General features: G+C 39.5%; 1 protein-coding gene across 3 annotated transcripts in view; it reads left to right on the top strand.

Moving 5' to 3' along the window:
* Positions 1 to 22786, top strand: part of LOC134356767 (acylamino-acid-releasing enzyme-like) — an 81018-nt gene that overhangs the window by 53447 nt on the left and 4785 nt on the right. For 2 of the 3 annotated variants that reach the window (XM_063067871.1, XM_063067870.1), the window contains exons 15-21: positions 4202 to 4340; positions 5068 to 5148; positions 8740 to 8820; positions 14330 to 14418; positions 15498 to 15688; positions 18327 to 18429; positions 20604 to 20710. In XM_063067871.1, the coding sequence (XP_062923941.1) occupies positions 4202 to 4340; positions 5068 to 5148; positions 8740 to 8820; positions 14330 to 14418; positions 15498 to 15688; positions 18327 to 18429; positions 20604 to 20710 (791 nt within the window). The remainder of the gene's footprint in view (positions 1 to 4201; positions 4341 to 5067; positions 5149 to 8739; positions 8821 to 14329; positions 14419 to 15497; positions 15689 to 18326; positions 18430 to 20603; positions 20711 to 22786) is intronic. The other variant, XM_063067872.1, reaches the window with a different exon arrangement.

Below are 22786 nucleotides of genomic sequence, written 5' to 3'. Positions count from 1 at the left end.
AGTTGATGTGGCTTGTTTCAAACCAGGCAAGTTAGCTAAGTTATTGAGAAGTTATTCAGAACCAGGTTTAATATCACTGATATATATTGTGTAATTTATTGTCTTTGTGGCAGCAGTACAATATAATACATAATAATAGAGAAAAGGTATATATATATATACCTTAAATAGATCAATTAAACAAGTACTGCAAAAATAAAACTACTGAGGTAGTGTTCATGGGTTCAAAGGGTTCAATGTCCATTCAGAAATCAGATGGCAGGGGGAAGAAGCGGTTCCTGATCTGTTGAGTTACTACAGCGTGTACATTTGTCAGCAAGATGGTTGGTATTGGGAGTCAAAAATCATGCTTCCTTAGATGAACTTTTAAACCACAGTGAATTATCTCTTCTGCTGTCTTAAATGGGAAGCATACCAGTGATCAGAGTCTCTTTGAGTTTCATCGACTTTGAGTAGCGATAGATTTTTTAATCAACTTAAAATGATGTTACTAACTGTACAGATCATAGATGTAGTTGTGGTTCTCAGCTGTAACAGAATGAAACGGGAATATTAGGTGGTTTCCATCAAAGCTGCTTGCACAAATCACCTTCTTGAAGTAGAAAGCATTGTACAGCATTAATTGTGGGTACTTGGGAACTCAAAGAAATTTTTAAACTGTTTGTGAAAAAGTGTATCTGAAGAAATATCAAACACATGTAAATTCACCCAAATGTTAGAAAAACCTTTTGTATGTACGGAGCAGTTCAGGCTTATTAGGAATGATCAAAGAACGTCTAAAAGAATGATAAAAATACAGAGTGACTAGAATCCATTCCTCTGCCTTCAATTTCTGTGACAGGTAATCCATTTGTCTGCATTGTTAATATGTCTTCTTAGCATAGGAATTGAACTTGTTTTTTGGAAATCCTTTGTGCTCTTGACATTGTTTGCAATTTGAAAATGTTTTTTAAGATAGAAAATCCTCTGAGTTTTAATTGTGTTTTAAGGGTTTTGTCTGGATTTAAATGTGTATCACTAGAAATAATTAAACTGTGTTTAAACTACTTTGTTAGCTAGAAGTATCTTCTCCTATGTAAGGAATGGAGACATTCCACTCAAATAGCTGATATGGCAGCTAAACTTGCTATGGAGGATAAACAGAGATGTGAACTGGTTTTTAAGAGAAGATAGTAACTGTATAACCTCCCGTTAGTGAGTGTACCTGTAGCTATCTGTAGCTTAATGTTTTCATTTGAGTTTAGAACATCACAGTCAGCAAACCCAATATCATCACACTTCGTCACAGTGTTATACCTATTTGTTTGCCTGCACTGCACTTTCTGTAACTGTAACAGTATATTTTGCATTCTATTGCATTGTGTCAAGGCACTGATGTGATGAAGCACTCTGTATGGATGATATGCAAGGCAATATTTTTCCGCTGTACTTTGTACATGTGACAATCGACAATTTACTGGTCTGCAGTGCAGGGAATATTGCAGCAGACAGACCTCTCTGGCAACATCCTGCTTGAAAATCCTGCAGATAGCCCAAGATAGGCATGGCTCCCTGCTCATGATTCTTCATGATTCCTCCCTCCTGTGTCTCCAGTTTTTCTCACTGAACACAAAAATAACCTGCCATTAGGAAAACCTGGTAAAGTCACCTCAAACTCTCCGCTCCCGCACCAGCAGGCACAGGAAGAGCTCCTTCCCTGAGGCTGTGACCCTGCCGAACCTCACATCACAGTGCTAAGCAGTATTGCACCCATATTGCACTGTCTCAGTACTTTTATATTTGTGTGCCGTAGCACTTACTTTTCATTCGCAGTTATTTTGTAAATAACACTATTCTTTGCATTTCTGGTCTGATGCTAACTGCATTTCATTGGCTTTGTATCTGTACTCGGCACAATGACAATAACGTTGAATCTAATCTAATCTACTCTAATGAATAGAGTAGCACAGGGATGTGCATGTATGTCTTTAAGGGATGGGTAATGAGGCCTTTGCATCCATCAGTAAAATGCTGGCAGGTGTGGAAAATGTAAGTAGAACTTTCTAGAAACACATGAAATTGAAAAGCATATTATTAACGAGGAAACCTAGCTACACTGTTCTTCCTGAACTCTACAGTGGAATATCACTGTCCCTACAGAACTTCTTAAAACATCATTAGTCAAAAATGCATTGTTATTTTAACAAATAAAGACAGAGGAATTTCTAACCCTTATTGTACCTTTCATTAAATAGCATTGATAAATGTTTCCAAGTTGTTAAATTAAATTTATCACCATTTAAATAGTTAATTGATTAAAAACACAACAGCACTTAAAATGCAAAACACCATTTAAAATTATGAATAATGAAAAAAATCACTAGAATCCTGTACACTTTCTCTTTCCATTGAAATAAATAGAGTTATGAAATTAGGAGCCGGCAAATTTGGTAGTTCTGAATTGACCCAAGGATGTATGGAATTTCAAAACTTGATTGCACTTACTAAATAAAATGATGTTTATTTTCCCCTGCCTCCCCGACCACCACTACCACCACCACACACGCACAAAAAGCAGCATATTTTCAATAAAGAAGGAGTAACTTTTATATGTTACTTGTTTTTAATACTTAGAGGTATATGCACAACTGATGCATGGTTTCAGATTTTGAGGTTGTAATGATGGTGAAACTATCAATGTTCTCCATTATTATTCTGTGAAAGCTGACAACAACTTTTGAGATTTCTGTACATGCACAGTTTAATGAGGATATCATGAATTTTCCATCAATGATTCAAAGCACCACTTTCGAGCTGTTTGCAGCCTTCTGCAATGTAACTGTGAAAAAAAAATCATTTGAACAGGTATGCTTATGAAATGTTTATCAACTAGTTCTGCAATAAAATACAAAGAACAAATGTGGACTTTATATCTTGAAGATCAGGTGAAGTTTAACCCATGATTATAGCTATATAAACTATCTTCCCCTAAACCAAATTAATTTATGGATTATGAAATTTACTCATATTTCAAAATTATAAAGTATGTCTTAAATTTTATTCTAGCTGCTTCTTTTAATTCTTCGTGCATATTCCAGTCTTTATTATAGAGTTTACATTAAAAATATAATTGAAAAATGTTCCTTTTGGTTAATTGTATGCTGTCTGTGAGAATTCCTTAAAACGATTGGGTGCTCAAGTAGTGTGATACAATTCCAGCTGTAAGTTTCCAGATAATTGACACCAGATGTGTGAAGGGCATATATTATTACCATAACGATTACTAAATCTTTATAGGGATTATTCTTCAAGGTTGATGGAAAGTATTATATTGCAGCAAACTATAGATCTGTTTGCTACAATTGTTCATTCGTTCTTTTGTGTCATGTCATATGATGTGGCCAGTCATGGTCTTTCCATGACCATGATTGTTCTTGACAAAATTTTCTGTAAAAGTGTTTTGCTATTGCCTTCTTCTGGGCACGGTCTTTACAGGACGGGTGACCCCAGCCATTAACAATACCCTTCAGAGACTGTCTGCCTGGTGTCAGGTGGCGCTTAACCACGATTTGTGATATGCATGAGCTACCATCCACCACCTGCTTCCGTGGCTTCATATGACCCTGATCAGGCCGCTAAGCAGGTACTACACCTTGCCCGAGGCTAACCTGCAGGCTAGCAGATGGAAAGAGCATCTTACACCTCCTTTGATAGAGATGTATCTCCACCCCGCCACCCACTTCACCATAGTGAGGAACTTATTTTCATGATTTAACACTCAAAATATATATACTGAGGTCTTTAATTTATCAGTCCTAAATATATTCATAAACGATTAGCCACTCTCAATTAGTGAAAAGGTAAGACACTGTCAGTTCAGAAATCTGTGTAATTATGTGCAATGATACTGTCTCCATTGTTGCATCTCCTATTGTGTTAAAGTTTGAAGATTTAGTTTTGTTTAAAAGCTTGTAGTGAAACAAAAATGAGATTGCTTTGTTTAGTTTAAGTCATTCTTGGAGGCCTGTTCCACCCCACATCTGCAGTGACACTCCAATTAACACAATGTTTGACTGAGTGCACATTCAAGGGGAAATGTGGCAAAGAGCTCTTCTGCCTTATCAACTAACAATAGCACACAGCAAAGCCATAGAATTCTATTTTTGGTAAGACATGAAAGATTACCGTTGCTGAGATATGTGATTTTTTTTTCATTTCTAAGCAAGTGGGTTTCCTGCCAACTGCAGGACAGGAGCAAGAGATTGTCTGGATGCCTCTAGATGAACCTGAACCACTGCAAGACATAGAGTGGAAAATCCTGACTTTTACACCTCCTCCTGAGCAAGAGAATCCAAAGTTTCGTAAGCACATTGGGACTGTTAGTATTTGCTATAGCTTAATCTCAAGATTCTTTGTATTTTAGTTTGATTGTTTTATATTCAGTGACTGCTGAAACCATCATACCTCATTTCATGAAGATATGTGTAAGATTTTTATTGTAATTTAATTTCCACATGTGTGTATATAATACCCTCATCATGATTTTCTCTATATAACTTATTCCCTAATGTTCATATCAATTAATTTATGGGTCTGGAAGGTAACAGACTATGGTTTAATCGTGTGCTATTCAAACCTCTGTAATGCACATAACAGTAGGAGTCAATGGTTTGCAATTAATTAATTTACCATATACAGTACCTCCTTTTAACTTAAGCTATGCTGAGTGTCTGCATCAGAAAATGGTGGTGCGCAGATCTTTATTTTTTCTATTATTTCATATTATTTGACCTTAAATGTTGATGAGCTAAGGATGCATTTCTAGTCAGAAATTGGATGAGATTTGTCTGTTTTGTCACTATTCACCAGGATCTTTTTTTATCTGACATAGTATGCTTGAATTACCAAAACTAATAAATATTTACGATATTCAGTGTCTACTTAATGGTCTATCACAACGCAAGGCCAATAGAGATTTTCTCTAATTTACTCAGCGTCAAACTGTTCATCACTAGAGGTGGGAGATGTGGCACACCTAGTTGCGTATGATTTTATCTGGTTCTAACTTTTGTATTTTTTTCCTGACAGGGAGTCTTCTCTTTGAAGGTATTTTGCTTGTTCCTGGGCAGGAAAAAAATGGAAAACCCCCACTTGTTGTAAGTCCACATGGTAAGCAGATGGGTGTTTGAACAGTGCCCTGTTAATACTGATTATTGCCTGTTAGTTTTGTGTAACATTTTGCAGGGCTTTCTTCAAAACTTGGCTAGAAGGCACAAAGGGAAGATTGTACTTGAATTGGTTCTTAATTTAAATTTTCCCTTCACTAAAATTATAAGCCTGAAGTTCCAAGTTCACAACAAGCAGTATAAAATATTAAATCTTGTGAGGTTGTAACAATAGGCAAGCTGATGGATTTTACCATTAATTGTAAGGATATGAAAGGGACACCACTAATTAAGATGCATTTGAAAATCTAATTTTCTCTATGAATAGCCTCTTTCCAAGATTTATGGGTTAATATTGTTAATCTCTGGTCAGAGTGACCTATTCAATGACAATGCAGATAATTCTATGGACTTGTCGAGCCATTTTGACCCTAATAGTATTAAAGATGGATCTTAATTTTAAAAAAAACTATTTCATTTTGTGATATTATTTGTCACTTATTGTGTATTCATGCAACTTTATATTTATAGACCGTAAGACATGGGAGCAGAGTTAGGCTATTTGGTCCATTGTGTCTGCTCCACCATTCAGTCATGGCTGACTTATTATCCCTCTCAACCCCTATTTTACTGCTTTCTCCCCATAATTTTCTCACCCTTACTAAACTAAAACCTATTAACCTCTACTTTAAATATACCCAATGACTTGGCCTCCACAGCCGTTTGTGGCAATGAATTCCACAGATTCACCACCCTCTGGCTAAAGGAATATATATCCTCATCTCTGATCTAAAGAGATGTATATTTATCCTGAGGCTTTATATTCTGGTCCTAGACTCCCCACTGCAGTAAACATCCTCTCCACATCCACTCTATCTAGGCATTTCAATATTCAATAGGTTTTATTAAAATCCATCTTTATTCTTCTCAATAAGGCTGCATCGCTGTTATACTTTACACTTTATTGTCGCCGAACAATTGGTACTAGAACGTACAATCATCACAGTGATATTTGATTCTGTGCTTCACACTCCCTGGATTACAAATATTAAATATTTTAAATATTAAAAATAGTTAAAATTAGTAAATATTAAAAATTTAAATTATAAATCATAAATAGAAAATAGAAAAATGGGAAGTAAGATAGTGCAAAAAAGACCGAGAGGCAGGTCTGGATATTTGGAGGGTATGGCTCAGATCCGGGTCAGGATCCATTCAGCAGTCTCATCACAGTTGGAAAGAAGCTGTTCCCAAATCTGGCTGTACGAGTCTTCAAGCTCCTCCTGGAGGGAAGAGGGACAAAAAGTGTGTTGGCTGGGTGAGTCGCGTCCTTGATTATCCTGGCAGCACTGCTCCGACAGCGTGCGGTGTAATGTGAGTCCACGGACGAAAGATTGATTTGTGTGATGTGCTGCGCCGTGTTCACAATCTTCTGCAGCTTCTTTCAGTCTTGGACAGGACAACTTCCATACCGGGTTGTGATGCACCCTAGAAGAATGCTTTCTATGGTGCATCTATAAAAATTAGTGAGGGTTTTAGGGGACAGGCCAAATTTCTTTAGTTTTCTCAGGAAGGAAAGGTGCTGGTGGGCCTTCTTGGCAGTGAACTTTGCTTTGTTGGACCAAGTCAAGTGATTTGTGATATTGACCTCGAGGAACTTAAAGCTTTTGACCTGTTCCACTTGTGCACCACTGATGTAAATTGGGTTGTGCGGTCCACTACTCCTTCTGAAGTCAACAACCAATTCCTTCGTCTTGCTGATGTTGAGGTATAGGTTATTGTCTTTGTACCATGCCACCAGGTTGGTTCTTAATTGCCTCTCTGTACTCAAACTCATCATTACCCGAGATACGGCCTACAATTGTTGTGTCATCAGCAAACTTAGATATTGAGTTTGATGGAAACTTGACTACACAATCATGGGTGTACAGTGAGTACAGCAGGGGGCTGAGTACACAACCTTGTGGGGCACCGGTGCTCAGAGTAATTGTGGAGGAGAGCTTGTCCCCTATTTTTACAGCCTGGGTCCTGTCTGTGGGGAAGTTGATCCAGCTGCAGATCTGAGTGCTAAGGCCCAGGTTCCGGAGCTTAGGAATCAGTTTATTTGGAATGATGGTATTAAAGGCAGAGCTGTAGTCAATGAAAAGGAGCCTTACGTATGCATCTTTATTCACCAGGTGTTCTAAGGAGGAATGTAGGGCCAGAGAGATGGCATCTCTCTGGCCCTACATCTTGTTTGGTATGGTGGTGGGGTTGCTACTGCGTAGGATCCAAAGAAGCTGTAGAGGGTTGTAAATTTAGATGGCTCCATCTTGGGGACTAGCTTACAAAGTTGACAGGGCATCTTTAAGGAGTGGTGTCTCAGGAAGGCAGCGTCCATTACTAAAGACCCCCAGCACCCAAGGCATGCCCTTTTCTCATTGTTACCGTCAGGTAGAGGATACAGAAGCCTGAAGGCACACACTCAGCAACTCAGGAACAGCTTCTTCCCCTCTGCCATCTGATTCCTAAATGAACATTGAACCCATGAACACTACCTCACTTTTTTAATGTATATTATTTCTGTTTTTGCTCTATTTTTAATCTATTCATATACATTAAGGTTCGTCCATCATCATCGATGAAGACTTTGACACCATTGATAGTTTCGAGACTAGCGCTTGATTTAGATTTACCTGAGGAAGAGTTGTGCAGCGTCAGCATCACTCTCTCTTCCCAGTTCCCATCTGGATCCAGTGGCAAGACAGAGTCGAGACGGCTGGAGATGGGACTAGGAGCAGTGGATGACCAGTACATCATCTGTGTCTTGTCGTGCTCTACATGTTCCACAACGCTCGCAGAGACCGTCTTCTTGACCGTTGGACCTTCCATTGGTCTCGTCCGCTCCATCCGCCAGAGTCTGTCTTCACATGCTGGGATAGACAACTCCCTATCTCACCGAGGGTTTGAGACCCATCGGGTACCCTCACCTGGTTTAGCCGGCTTGTCGAAGCCGTTGCCCGGGGTGTGGCCGCTGTCATATACATATACTGTAAATGATTTACTTATTTATTTATTTTTACTTTTTTTTCTTCTATATTATGTATTGCATTGAACTGCTAAGTTAAGAAATTTCATGACACATGCTGGTGATAATAAATCTGATTCTGATAAACTCCAGCGAGTACAGGTGCAGAGCTAACAAACATTCCTCATGTGTTAACCTTTTCATTCCCTGAATCATTCTCGTGAATCTCCTCTGGATCCTCTCCAATGCCAGCACGTCTTGTCTTAGATAAAGTGCTCAAAACTGCGCGCAATACTCCCAAGTGCGGTCTGACCAATTCCTTAGCATTACATCCTTGCTTTTATATTTCCACATGTATCAGTTATTCTCAGTAACCAAATGCATATGACTGATAATCATGAGATAATGAATTTGTCTTTTTATCATTCAGGATCAGTTTGATTTTTGTTTATAATAGCATTGAGTATTATCACTTTCCAAGAAACAATGCCATCTATGTAGGAATTTTAAAAAAGCTACTGGTACATAATTGGATCCTATTTCAGCTGGCCACTTCAGTTATATCTTGATGCTGTCTCCTTTGTACAGGAGGACCTAACTCTGTCTTCATTACATGTTGGATGTTGCTGCCCATTGCCTTGTGTAGGCTAGGATATTCAGTACTGCTTGGTAAGTGCTCAGTTTAATATTTTTTTTCCCCTGCCTCATTTTGGATCTCATTCAATGTTAGCCTTGTATTTGTTTATTAATGAGAGTACATCAAATAATAATCAAGAGTATGAAATCCGATTCAAACGAACAAAATAAGTGGAATCAGGAGGAGATCTTGATCTTGCTCAAGTATTCAAAAAGCTCATGGCTAATCTTTTACTCCATCAACACTTTTCTGTACCCTTACCCTTTTATTCCTTTCATATCCAAAAAGCTAATATTTGGTAGGAAAGGCAGTGCATTCAGTTAGCTGCAACTGTTTTGTGAACGGTAGACCAATGATTTAGCATTTGGGAGTTTAAATATATTGTCATATGAAAAAAAATTAGGGACATTATTTTGCAAAGATGGATCTGGAAGGAAATGGACCTGGAAATAGACATGAAGATTCAGCTAGTGAGGGGTAATGAAAAGAAGTGATTGGAGTAGCCTGTTCATCCTGCGAAGCTGTGAGGCGATGTGTCATGGTGAGGTTGCTTCAAGAAGAGGGAGACTTGAAGGGCCGGGATGGTCTGCTTCTGTGCTGTAATTGTTAATTTAATTGTTACTTAGCAAAGCTAAGAGACAAGCAAAGTAGTCAGGGGAAGTGGGTAAATTAAGCGTAAATCATGAGGAGTTACTCAGTATTGAGCCTTGGGAAAGGGTGTGGCAGAATTAGAAATGATCTTTCAAAAATCATTGGACTCTGACATGGTGCCAGAGAACTGGAAAATTGCAAGTGTCACTTCACTCTTTAAGAAAGGAGGAAGGCAGCAGAAAGGAAGTTATAGACCAGTTAGCCTGACCTCAGTGGTTGGGAAGATGTTAGAGTCAATTGTTAAGGATGAGGTGATAGAGTACTTGGTGCACAGGACAAGAAGGGACAAAGTCAGCATGGTTTCCTTAAGGGAAAATCCTGCCTGATGATCTGTTGGAATTCTTTGAGGAGATTACAAGTAGGATAGAAAAAAAGGATGCAGTGGATGTTGTATATTTGGGCTTTCAGAAGACCTTTGACAAGGTGTCACACATGAAGCTGCTTACCGAGTTAAGAGCCCATGATATTACAGGAAAGTTACTAATATAGTTAGAGCATTGGCTAATTAGAAAAAGACAGCGAGTGGGAATAAAAGGAACCTTTTCTGGTTGGCTACCAGTGACTACTGGTGTTCTGCAGGGGCCAGTTTTGGGACCACTTCTTTTTATGTTGTATATAAATGATTTAGATGATGAAGTAGATGGCTTTGTTGCCAAGTTTGCAGATGATACGAAGAATGGTGGAGAGGCAGGTAGTGTTGAGGAAACAGGTAGGGTGTAGAAGGACTTAGACAGATTAGGCAAGTGGGCAAGGAAGTGGCAAATGAAATATAATGTTGGAAAGTGCATGGTCATGCTCCTTGATAGTAGAAATAAATGTGCATACTATTTTCAAAACGAGGAGAAAATCCAAAAATCTGAGGTGCAAAGGGACTTGGGAGTCCTTGTGCAGAACACCCTAAGGTTAACTTGCAGGTTGACTCGGTGGTGAGGAAGGCAAATGTGAGATTAAACACAAACAACAGGAATTCTGCAGATGCTGGAAATTCAAGCAACACGCATCAAAGTTGCTGGTGAACGCAGCAGGCCAAGCAGCATCTGTAGGAAGAGGTGCAGTCGATGTTTCAGGCCGAGACCCTTCTTCAGGACTAACTGAAGGAAGAGTGAGTAAGGGATTTGAAAGTTGGAGGGGGAGGGGGAGATCCAAAATGGTAGGAGAAGACAGGAGGGGGAGGGATAGAGCCAAGAGCTGGACAGGTGATAGGCAAAAGGGGATACGAGAGGATCATTGGACAGGAGGTCTGGGAAGAAAGAGGATGGGCAAGAGGTATATTCAGAGGGACAGAGGGAGAAAAAGGAGAGTGAGAGAAAGAATGTGTGCATAAAAATGAGTAACAGATGGGGTACGAGGGGGAGGTGGGGCCTTAGCAGAAGTTAGAGAAGTCGATGTTCATGCCATCAGGTTGGAGGCTACCCAGACGGAATATAAGGTGTTGTTCCTCCAACCTGAGTGTGGCTTCACCTTTACAGTAGAGGAGGCCGTGGATAGACATGTCAGAATGGGAATGGGATGTGGAATTAAAATGCGTGGCCACTGAGAGATCCTGCTTTCTCTGGCGGACAGAGCGTAGATGTTCAGCAAAGCGGTCTCCCAGTCTGCGTCGGGTCTCGCCAATATATAAAAGGCCACATCGGGAGCACCAGACACAGTATATCACCCCAGTCGACTCACAGGTGAAGTGTTGCCTCACCTGGAAGGACTGTTTGGGGCCCTGAATGGTGGTAAGGGAGGAAGTGTAAGGGCATATGTAGCACTTGTTCCGCTTATACGGATAAGTGCCAGGAGGGTGGTCAGTGGGGAGGAATGGGGGGTGCGAATGGACAAGGGAGTTGCGTAGGGAGTGTCTTCCTTTTTTAAAGAAAGGGGCTTCCCTTCCTCCACTATCAACTCTGCTCTTCAACGCATCTCCCCCATGTCACGTACATCTGCTCTCACTCCATCCTCCCGCCACCCCACTAGGAATAGGGTTCCCCTGGTCCTCACCTACCACCCCACCAGCCTCCAGTTCCAACATATTATTCTCCGTAACTTCCGCCACCTCCAACGGGATCCCACCACTAAGCACATCTTTCCCTCCCCGCCTCTCTCTGCATTCCGCAGGGATCGCTCCCTACACAACTCCCTTGTCCATTCGTCCCCCCCATCCCTCCCCACTGATCTCCCTCCTGGCACTTATCCGTGTAAGTGGAACAAGTGCTACACATGCCCTTACACTTCCTCCCTTACCACCATTGAGGGCCCCAAACAGTCCTTCCAGGTGAGGCAACACTTCACCTGTGAGTCGACTGGGGTGATATACTGCGTCCACTGCTCCCGATGTGGCCTTTTATATATTGGCGAGACCCGACCCAGACTGGGAGACCGCTTTGCTGAACATCTACGCTCTATCCGCCAGAGAAAGCAGGATCTCTCAGTGGCCACACATTTTAATTCCACATCCCATTCCCATTCTGACATGTCTATCCACGGCCTCCTCTACTGTAAAGATGAAGCCACACTCAGGTTGGAGGAACAACACCTTATATTCCGTCTGGGTAGCCTCCAACCTGATGGCATGAACATTGACTTCTCTAACTTCCGCTAAGGCCCCACCTCCTCCTCGTACCCCATCTGTTACTCATTTTTATGCACACATTCTTTCTCTAACTCTCCTTTTTCTCCCTCTGTCCCTCTGAATATACCTCTTGCCCATCCTCTGGATCCCCCCCCCCTTGTCTTTCTTCCCGGACCTCCTGTCCCATGATCCTCTCGTATCCCCTTTTGCCTATCACCTGTCCAGCTCTTGGCTCTATCCCTCCTCCTCCTGTCTTCTCCTATCAGTTTGGATCTCCCCCTCCCCCTCCAACTTTCAAATCCCTTACTCACTCTTCCTTCAGTTAGTCCTGACGAAGGGTCTCGGCCTGAAATGTCGACCACACCTCTTCCTACAGATGCTGCTTGGCCTGCTGCGTTCACCAGCAACTTTGAAATGTGAGATTAGCATTCATTTCAAGAGGTCTAGAATACAAGAGCAGGGATGTGATGCTGAGGCTTTATAAGGCACTGGTGAGGCCTCAGCTTGGGTGTACAGTTTTGGGCTCCTCATCTTAGAAGAGATGTGCTGACATTGGAGAGGATCCAGAGGAGGATCACAAGGACGATTCCAGGAATGAAAGGGTTATCATACGAGGAACATTTGATAGCTCTGGGTCTGTACTTGCTGTAATTTAGAAGGATGAGGGGGGATCTCATTGAAGCCTTTTGAATGTTGAAAGGCCTAGACAGAGTAATGTGGAAAGGATGTTTCCCATGGTGGGAAGGTCCAGAACAAGAGGGCACAACCTCAGTATAGAAGGGCATCCATTCAAAACAGAGATACAGAGAAATTTCTTTAGCCAGAGGGTGGTAAATTTGTAGAATTTGTTGCCACATGCAGCTGTGGAGGCCAAGTTGTTCGGTGTATTTAAGGCAGAGATTAATAGGTTCTTGATAGCATCAAAGGTTATGGGGAGAAGGCCAGGAAATAAGGTTGAGGAGGAGAGAAAAAAAGGATCAGCCATGATTGAATGTAAGAGCAGACTTGATGGGCCAAATGGCCTAATTCTGCTCCTATGTCTTATGGTCTTATAGTAGAAAATTTATCTTGGACCAGGTCAATGGGAGTAGGCAGCTTCAATAGTTTTGGCATGGACTAGATGGGCAGAGGGTCCTATTTCTGTGCTGTACTTTTCTATGACTCTATGATCAACAATTGGACAAATCTGCTTTCACCAAATTAAAATACTGCAAAATTGGCAAAAGTAGAAAATGTCAGGAATATTCAGTAGACTGCCAAGGTCATAGGTTTGAAATGTTAACCAAATTAGTTGTTCCAACATTTTCTGTTTTAAATCTGGTTTTAGTTATTTCTGACTTAAAGGATTGTTGGTTATTCTTACTGTGAGTTACTGGCTAATGTACAGAAGTCGATGGTTGGCCTAACTTTGTGGAACATTTATAAAATATTTTAAATCATTGACCCAGCCTTATTCCAAATTGCAATCATAAAGTCTGATTAGTTAACTGGAAAGATGTGCAGAGTAGAGACAAATGAAATTTAATCCAGAGAAGTGTAAGGTAATACACTTTGGAAATTCTAATTTTGGTAGGGCAATTTAAGTAAATACTGTAGCAGGGACATTAGAAACAATGATGTACAGCGAGACTTGGGATGCAAGTCCCATAGCTCTTTGGAAGTATGTGATGCAGGTTGATAGGGTAATGAAAAAGGCTCATCTTCATAGGCCAGTGCTTTGAATATGAACTGGATATCATGGTGTAGATGTACAAAGCATTGATTAGACCATCCTTAGAGTAGAGCATACAGATCTGGTCATACTATAGAAAAGATATGATAGCAATAGAGAGAGTGTAGAAGATTCACCATTGTGTTGCCTGTGATAGAGTGTTGTAGTTGTAAGGAGAGATTGGATAAACTGGATATATTCTCACTGGAATATAAGAGGCTGAAGGGTGATCTTGGATTTTATAAAATTATGAGGAACATGATGGGATAGATAATTAGAATCTTCCTCCAATGGCAAAGGAATCTAGAACTAGAAAGCACAGATTTAAGGTGAGAGAGGAGAAATTTAAAAGCAATCTGTGGTATAAATTTTTCACGCAGAGGGCAAGAATATCCAGATAAAGTTGCCAGTTGAGTTTGTGGAGGCAGATACAATTACAGTGTTTAAAATGTATTTGGATAGATGCAGTACTTGGTTTAGAAAGGAATGGATGGGCCATGGAACTTTTGGTCAAATAGGATTAGCATAAGTAAGCATAGATGTGATAGCCAAAAAGGCTGCATTTCTATACTGTACAATTTGTGATCCCGTGATCCTGATGGGGGGCATTTTGTGTTTCTTTCAGTGAATTATAGAGGATCTTGTGGCTTTGGACAAGACAGTATTTGGTCACTACTCGGTAATATAGGAAGCCAAGACGTGAAAGATGTGCAGGTAATGAGCTAGTCAAATAATTTTTACAGAATTTCAGATGGAGCTAACAGCCAGAATTACTGGAATAGGCAAGACTTGAATACTGAGGAATGTTTCTTGGAACTTCATCTACTTCATCTGTATTACATTCTGGACGGTGAGTGGTTGTTTTGGTAAAAGACCTTAATCCTGAATAACAGGATGCAGAAAAAACATAGAATCAAAATGAGATGAGATGCAATAAAGTGCAACATACTTTTGGAAGTCATTTATACCATACTTTATTTTTGTAGAATATTTCAGTTTTCTGTTTTTCTTATAGTACAAACGTATAATGAAATATTGGAGTTAAAAATATTGAAATTTACTGCTCATACGAAGAACGCTGATGTGGTTTCTTTACTTTAAAAGGATGGATTAAGTAGTGGAAAGCTTAAAAGAATTACATAAGTGTGTAGCAAATTAGTGGAAAATATTCTAAAAGACAGTTACAGATTAATAAAAGAAAGCAGGGATGGATTTGTGGAGAACATGAAGAACAGTAAGTAAAGGCTCATAGGATCCAAGGGAAAGTGACACTACTCCAGAATTGGCTCAGTGGCAGTGATTGTAGTTTTAGTGACTATAATATCATATGAACTGGGACTCTCTGAGAAACCTGCCTTTCAAGATGTGCTTTCAATTTACCAATGATAGATTAAGCAGCTTTCAGATTATGCCAAAATTGGCACTGCAGTTGATTATGAGGAATTCAGCTATAGGAAGCTATCAATGGACTTGTCATGTGGGAAGAATGCCAGGGACAGAAACCAGGGCAAGGAAATACAAAATATATGGTAAGATGCCCTTCTCCATGGTCACAGCCTACTTAAGAAGACCTGTTACGTTGTGCATGTTACCTTAGATCTCATGTACAATAGAATTCTGCAATGAATACCTTGGGGTGAGATGCATCATTTGTTTAATGTAATTCTTCTAATGCTGAAGAACTTCAGATAGAGGAGTACTGTGATCAAGTTCAGATTTGTTGAAGAAACTGGTGATACTCCAATGGCAATTTCTTTTTGTATACTGCTCCAAAAGTCTGTGTTTTATTTCAGTTTGCTGTTGAAAGTGTGTTAAAGGAAGGATTTGTAAATTCTGAGAAGATTTTGCTAATTGGTGGCTCACATGGAGGATTTATTTGTTGTCACCTGATTGGCCAGTATCCTGGTTTCTACAAGGCCTTCGCCACGAGGAATCCTGTCATTAACCTGGCTTCCAAGCTGGGTACAACAGATATTCCTGACCAGTGAGTTTGGATTCTCCTGGAATATACACACATAATATGTATCATATTTTGTTTCTCAGTATGTACAAACATAGAAATTGTAATTACTAAAGTTATTTTTCAGTGAAAAATTAAATTTCTGCACCTCAATGCATTCACATGCTTTTCATTTTTGAGAACTAGACTGTATTCCAACCATAGTTATATGATAAAGATCTCTCTTGCTTCTAGGCTCCCTACAATGTAATGAACTTGTTGAGGTTGAAACACCGAATAGCTATGCCGCATAGCATAGAATTACAGTAACCTTAAACTAAATTGGCAGCAAATCATAAACGCAAGAGATTCGGCAGATGTTGAAAATCCAGAATAACACATACAAAATGCTGGAGGAGCTTGGCAACCTACTGAAAGGAATAAGCAGTCGATGTTTCAGGCTGAGACCCATCATCAGGACTGGGTGAAGTAGACACCAGTCTTGACGAAAGGTCTTGGCTCGAAATGTTGACTGTTTATTCCTTCCGTAGATGTTGCCTGACCTGCTGAATTCCTCCAACATTTTGTACGTGTTAGTAGATTGTCAGGCTGATTTAGAGACTCTAGAAATTAATTGTATAGGGAATTGAAGACATCACGATGTTGCAAGTAATGATGTACCACCTATTTTCAAGCTAAACTATATAATTAAGGAAAAGTGAGCCACATTGCACCTGGATCACACTAATTGTACAACCAGTTCACACTGTTTTGCCTCATTTGGTTTCCTTTCAACGTAACCTTTTATTCCCTCCTCTCCATATGCTTTTGTGTCTCAACAATCCTCTGTGATAATTTCTTCACTTTTTTTTAAAGATTAAAAACTTGCCTCTGCAGTCCTTATTTAATTTCTTGATGAGTTTGTTATTGACTGCCACTGTATTTGTACTCCCCAGCACCCTCTAAATGTACCAAAATATTACATATTTTCATATTAACTTTAATCATACCACAGTAACTGCTTAAAAATGTAAGCTACAATTTTGACTGATTGAAGATAATTGAAGATTTTTAATTTATTCATTTATTTAGAGAAAAACGTTATTGAAATGATAGTGCTACTGTATGATTTCTCCTCTGCTCCCTTTGTAGATTCCTGGGTGTTCTATAGTTCTATTGAACACTTAATTGTTTTTGCAATTTTTATCTGCACTCATTCAATCAAAACATGTTAGAATACCAAGAAAAAATACAAGTATTATAAAGAGGTGCCTTCTTGAAAATAAACATTGATGCACTTGAGAGAAATCACTGAGAAATGATTCTAGAAGTTCTGGGAAATTCTAAGTTTTAAATTCTTAATGTAATTGCACAGGGCTTTGTTGAGACCTCGTGTGCAATATAGTGTGTAATTCTGATCTCTATAGCTGAAAAATGATGTATGCTTGTCTTGGAATAAGTGTAGAGTACACTCACTAAAATGGTTTTTGACATGCAGTGATAATGCTGTGAGGGAGAGTGAGGTGGGTTAACACCCATCCACTGGAGTTTAGAAGGAAGAGAGGTGATGTCATAGAAGTAGGTAAAATTCTTGAGAGGAATTCATATGGTGGATCTGGAGAAGCTTTTTATGCATGGAGAATCCAGAATCAGGGAGCCTTGTCTGGGAATGAAGAATCAGCTATTTAGTAATTAGACAGGAGAAATCCTAGTGCAGTGTAAATCTCAGAAACCGTATGCCTTGGAAGGCTATGATTATTCAGTCACTGGGTGTATTCAAGGTGAGGTTAAATGAAAATCCATTAATATAAAGTATTAATGTATCTTTCTCCTCAGACAGTATTTGAATTGCTGAGAACCACAATCATTTTCTGTTATTTTTATTATGTTGTTAGGAGGCCAATTAAGCTTAATTTGCTCTATTTTATTAGTATTCTACACATTATCTCTTAAATTTTGAAATTTAAAATTGCCGCATAAAAAGATTACGATAGGTAGCTTGGGAATTTGCCAAATCCCACATATCTGTGCTCGATTTTGGATTTGTTCAAGTTGGAAAAGGGACTTCGTGGAGACCAAGTGCTAATGGTGGTATGTCCATAGCACGCTGTAATCACAGCTATTTGACCTTTGGATAAGTTCTGATACTCTACTTCATATTCACAGTTTTTAACTGAATACTTTTCTATTCTAATTTGCAAATGCTTTGCATTAGGCCAGGTTGTTATTTTCAGTATTATTCATTTGTCTGAAAAAGTGGACATTACTTTTCCTTAAGCTTTGTATTTGTGATAACTGAATTGTCTTGGGAACTGGGGATCCTCACTATGCTGATAGCATTGAATTGTAAGCATGGCAATTATTTTGCTGTCCGAGCTGCAATGAGAGGTAACAATTTTACTTTCAGTCTGACCCATACAGGCTTAAGAAGGTCATATGTCTAGTGAAGGTTTCAGTGCCCCATTAGAGGAGGCAGGGAAATTAAAGGAAGATGTTATTTGTTGCTGCCATTTATTAGTCACGGGGCAAAGCAGAGGTTGGCTTAAGGGTATATAATCTCAGAAACAGCAAAATATTTTTGGACCTCCCTTGACCTGAGGTACAGCTGACTTTAATTTTGAAGTAGACTAGTAAATGCAAGTTAAGGTCTGTTTTGTTTTATTTTGGTGTCTTTTCTCAACAGCACTATGGTGCAAGCTGGCTTTGAGTTTGCCCCAGACCAGTTACCTACTCCTTCTATGCTGGCAACATTATTGAGCAAATCGCCCATTATATATATTTCTCAGGTAAGAAGGAAGCTGGAGCATTATGGAGATTTAAGAGACCTTTAGATAGGCACATGGTTGAAGAAAAATCGAGGGCCATGTGGGAGGGAACCATAAGAGCAAGTTGCTGGGCGGCATGGTCTAGGCCCCGAGCCCTCACAGTGGCCAGGTCTTAATGCGAGGTGCAACCTGCTGTTAGGACACTTTAAACACTGGCCCAGATTGGAGGCGAGAGTTGATTTTGCTTGCAGTCCATGATGTTCACTCCTCTCTCCACGGCTATGAAGCCTTTCGCTGTTTGGTTTTTTGGTCAATTTAATCAGCGGCCCAGTTAGACTGAAAAGACAGGGTGTTAGGCTCTGAGACGAGAACCGATTTTGCTCACTCTCCATGATGGTCACTCCTCCATGGCACTGAGGCTACAAAGACTGCTGTGTCTCTTGCCCTCCAATATTGTGAACTGATGTGAGGCTTTGAGCTGCTCTGCAGTTTGGATATGAGGACTCAATTTGGTTCAGAATCTTGTTCGCTTCAATTGTTTTCATAATTAATATTGTTTTCCTTTCTCTTGCACATCGCGTGTTGGTCTTTTATTTTTTTTCTTTAACTGGGTTCTTTCAGGTTTCTTGCTTTGTGGCTACCTGTAAGTAAACGAATCTCAAGGTTGTATAATTTATACATTCTTTGATAATAAATTCATTTTGAACCTTTGAATGAGAAGTTGAGAACTGGGGTTGTAAAGAGAGACATTTCTATTATTTTTTACATCTTCCAGGCAAGCTGCCATTGAAATAGTGCAAAAAATTAGAAAAGAGTAGCTTAGTTGATAAACTTCTTGAATTTTTTTTCTCATCACAAAACTTGTCACTGAGAAAATAATGTATCAGAGATGTCAGCTTTAATTATTTGTATGTCAGTTTTCACTTACGGTGAATAGCCACGTTCTTTTCCCTATGGCGGGGAGGGCAGAACTAGGGGGCATAGGTTTAAAGCAAAAGAAGAAAGATTTAAAAGGACAAACACGAGGAAAACTGCAGATGCTGGAAATTCAAGCAACACACACAAAACGCTGGTGGAACGCAGCAGGCCAGACAGCATCCATAGGAAGAAGTACAGTCGACGTTTCGGACCTAGACCCTTCGTCAGGACTAACTGAAAGAAGAGATAGTAAGAGATTTGAGAGGGGGAGGGGGAGATCAGAAATGATAGGAGAAGACAGGAGGGGGAGGGAAGAAGCTGAGAGCTGTAAAGAGATTTAAAAGGAACCTGAGAAGCAATTTTTTCATACACATGGATGTGCAAATATTGAATGAACTGCCAGAAGAATTGGTAATGGCAGGTACAATTACACCATTTCATAGAGATTTGGATAGGAAAGGTTTAAAGCAGGGGTTCCGAACCTGGGGGTCCATGGACCCTTTGCTTAATGTTATTGGCTCATGGCATGCAAAACGCTGGAAACCCCTGGTTTAAAGGGATATGAGCCAAATACAAGAAAATGTGACTAGTTCAGTTTTCCTATGGATGTTTGGCTGAAGAGCCTGTTTTCTGTGCTGTATATGACTCTCACTGTTCGGAGCATTTGTCTGAACTGGCTTGTCCTCTGTTAGTATATACTGAGATGGTATAATTAAAAATTAAAATTAAAGATTAGCTTTATTTGTCACATATACATTGAAACAGGCAGTGAAATGTGTCGTTCGCGTCAATGACCAACACAGTCTGAGGACATGCTGGGGCAGCCTGCAGATGTCACCATGCTTCTGGTGCTAACATAGCATACTCACAACTTACAAATCCTAACCTGTACATCTTTGAAATGTGGGCGAAAACCAGAGCACCTGGAGGAAACCCATGTGGTCTTGGGAAAAATGTACAGATTATTTACTGGCACCGGTGGGAATTGGACCCTGATGCATGTTTCACATTCCATTATTGAAAAGGGAAACGTGTTGCATCGAATAAAGCCAATTACTGCAGTACCATCTCAAGTAACTGAAATTTTATTACCCTTTGTCACCACAGATTATATTTACAACTTGCTTTATTATATTTTATAGGAGAAATATTAATAAGGTATATTGAAAGAGTGGGCTTGGGATTACAATTTAGTTAAATAAAATGTTATAATTTAAATTACTTAACTCAACCCTACTGTCTCTGTTCAGTACTTGTAAATATATTTTTTTTTTCAGGCAACAACTCCAGTTTTGATAATGTTAGGTGAGAAAGACAAACGGGTTCACCCTTCACAAGGTCTTCAACTCCACGGTGCGCTGAAAGCCAGAGGGGTTCCTGTACGGTAAGTTCTGTGTAAATCTGAGCAGCCTGTGGGCTCAAGCAACAGCTACAAGGATTATATTCGATAGTGAGGATTAGGCTTTGTGTAGATCTGCAGATTTGGACCTTTTGTCCTGTTATTAAATTCATAGCTGTAAATGTTTTGTCTAAATTTTAATTTCACAGCTATGAATACTTTGTCTGGCTATGAACAAATAGCCACAAATGCAAGCAAAAGGCTAAGTGATTGTTCGATCATCCATTCAGACTGTCTGCCTGTGTTCTCAAAGCAGTAATGGATCAATAAACAGCAGGATGCCTTGTGCATATGTATCCAATAGAAAAAAGTACTTAATAATGAATGATCTTGTGACAAGTGATTTGACTGTAGTTCCTGTATTAAATTTATACTTATTAATGTTGCATGTTTTTATCTTTGTCATCTCAGCCAAAAAGACCCTATACATGCTTCCCTGCTGTATCACCACTCTAATCTGTGCTGTCCTCCAAATTTATGTAATTTACTGATTTCTTTTTAACTTGTATTTGTTTATTATTTTCACTTATACTGATACACGGTGAAAGCTTTCATTTTGCATGCCATCCAGACAGCTTGTTATACTCCTAGTCATCATTATCCGAGTATGCACTAACAATTTCACTTCATCAACATCTCCCCTCCCTCTTCTGTCTCTAAATGATCAGAGTTCTGACCAGATCAGCAACTATCTGAAAATGAACCATACTGCTTATAATTCAGGAGTCATGTTTTATTCTGCAATAGGCTATGGACTATATCCTGTTATTCAATTAAGACCATCTATTTCCATTTTTATTACTGCATATGAATCAGATCATTTATGCCAAAAGCTTCATCCTTATCTTTATTCACTGACTTATTAAGACACAAGAGGAGATCACTTGGGCCATTAGGTTCATGTGAGCCCTTGGCAAAGCCTTTGCAATAGGTCCGTTGTTTCTTCTGCTATAACATATTCCATCTCTTATCCACTTATTGATTCTTTTACTACTTCCCTCCATTAAGAAGAAATTCTTCATTGAAGTTAACCATGCTGGCAGCTCTCAGAGTCAAGATCAGCCCTGGAGCTATGAGGCAGCAGCACTAACCTCCATGTCACTCAGTGTTGCCTCTAGCCTTCGTTCCAATAGACTTATCTGCCTCGGGAATCTGAGGACAATTTGATACCCATCATATGTCCTTGCTCACACAAAGTGTGTCCGTTCTGGTTAAGCAGTACCACAATTATAAAATTTTTAAGTACATTATCATTTTGTCCATGATCTTACTATAATCCTGTAATCCCCTATTAGAGATCTGAAGACCTCCAATTCTGATCTCCTGATCATCGTTAGGTTTAATCATTCATATGGCTGGAGTTTCTGGGGACAATTTGGAAGACACAGGATAGATACATACCAAAGATGAAGAAGTATTCTAAAGGGAGGATGAGGCAACTCTAGCTGTCAAGGAAATTCAAAAACAACATAAAAGTAAAAAGCGGGCATATTATATTGCAAAGATTAGTGGGAGGTAAGAGGATTGGGTAGCTTTTAAAAACCAACAGAAGGCAACTAAAAAAACCCTAACAAGAGAAAAGATTAAATGTGAGGATAATCTAGCCAATAATATAAGAGGATATCAAAGTTATTTTTCCCAGATATATAAAGAATAAAAGAGAGGTGAGAGTGGATATTGGACTGCCGGAAAATTATGCTGAAGAGGTAGTAATGGGGAACAAAGAAATGGCTGAAAAAGTTCATCAGTATTTTGTGTCGGCAACACTAGCAATATGCCAGAAATGCGATAGTGTCAGGGGTCAGAAGTCAGCAAGGTTGCTGTGACTAAGGAGAAGGTGCTTGGGAAATGGAAAGGTCAGAAGGTAGGTAAGTCACCTGGACCAGATGGACTACATCCCAGGGATCTGAAAAAGGTAGCTGATGAGGTTGTGGAAGCATTAGTAATCAGCTTTCAAGAATCACTAGATTCTGGAATGATTCCGGAGGTCTGGAAAATGTACATATGTCACTCAGAATCAGAATCAGGTTTACCATCACTGGCATATGAAGTGAAATTTTG

Source organism: Mobula hypostoma, chromosome 15 (assembly GCF_963921235.1).
Source record: "Mobula hypostoma chromosome 15, sMobHyp1.1, whole genome shotgun sequence".
Lineage (NCBI taxonomy): Eukaryota > Metazoa > Chordata > Chondrichthyes > Myliobatiformes > Myliobatidae > Mobula > Mobula hypostoma.
This window is presented reverse-complemented; position numbering and strand designations above follow the sequence as displayed.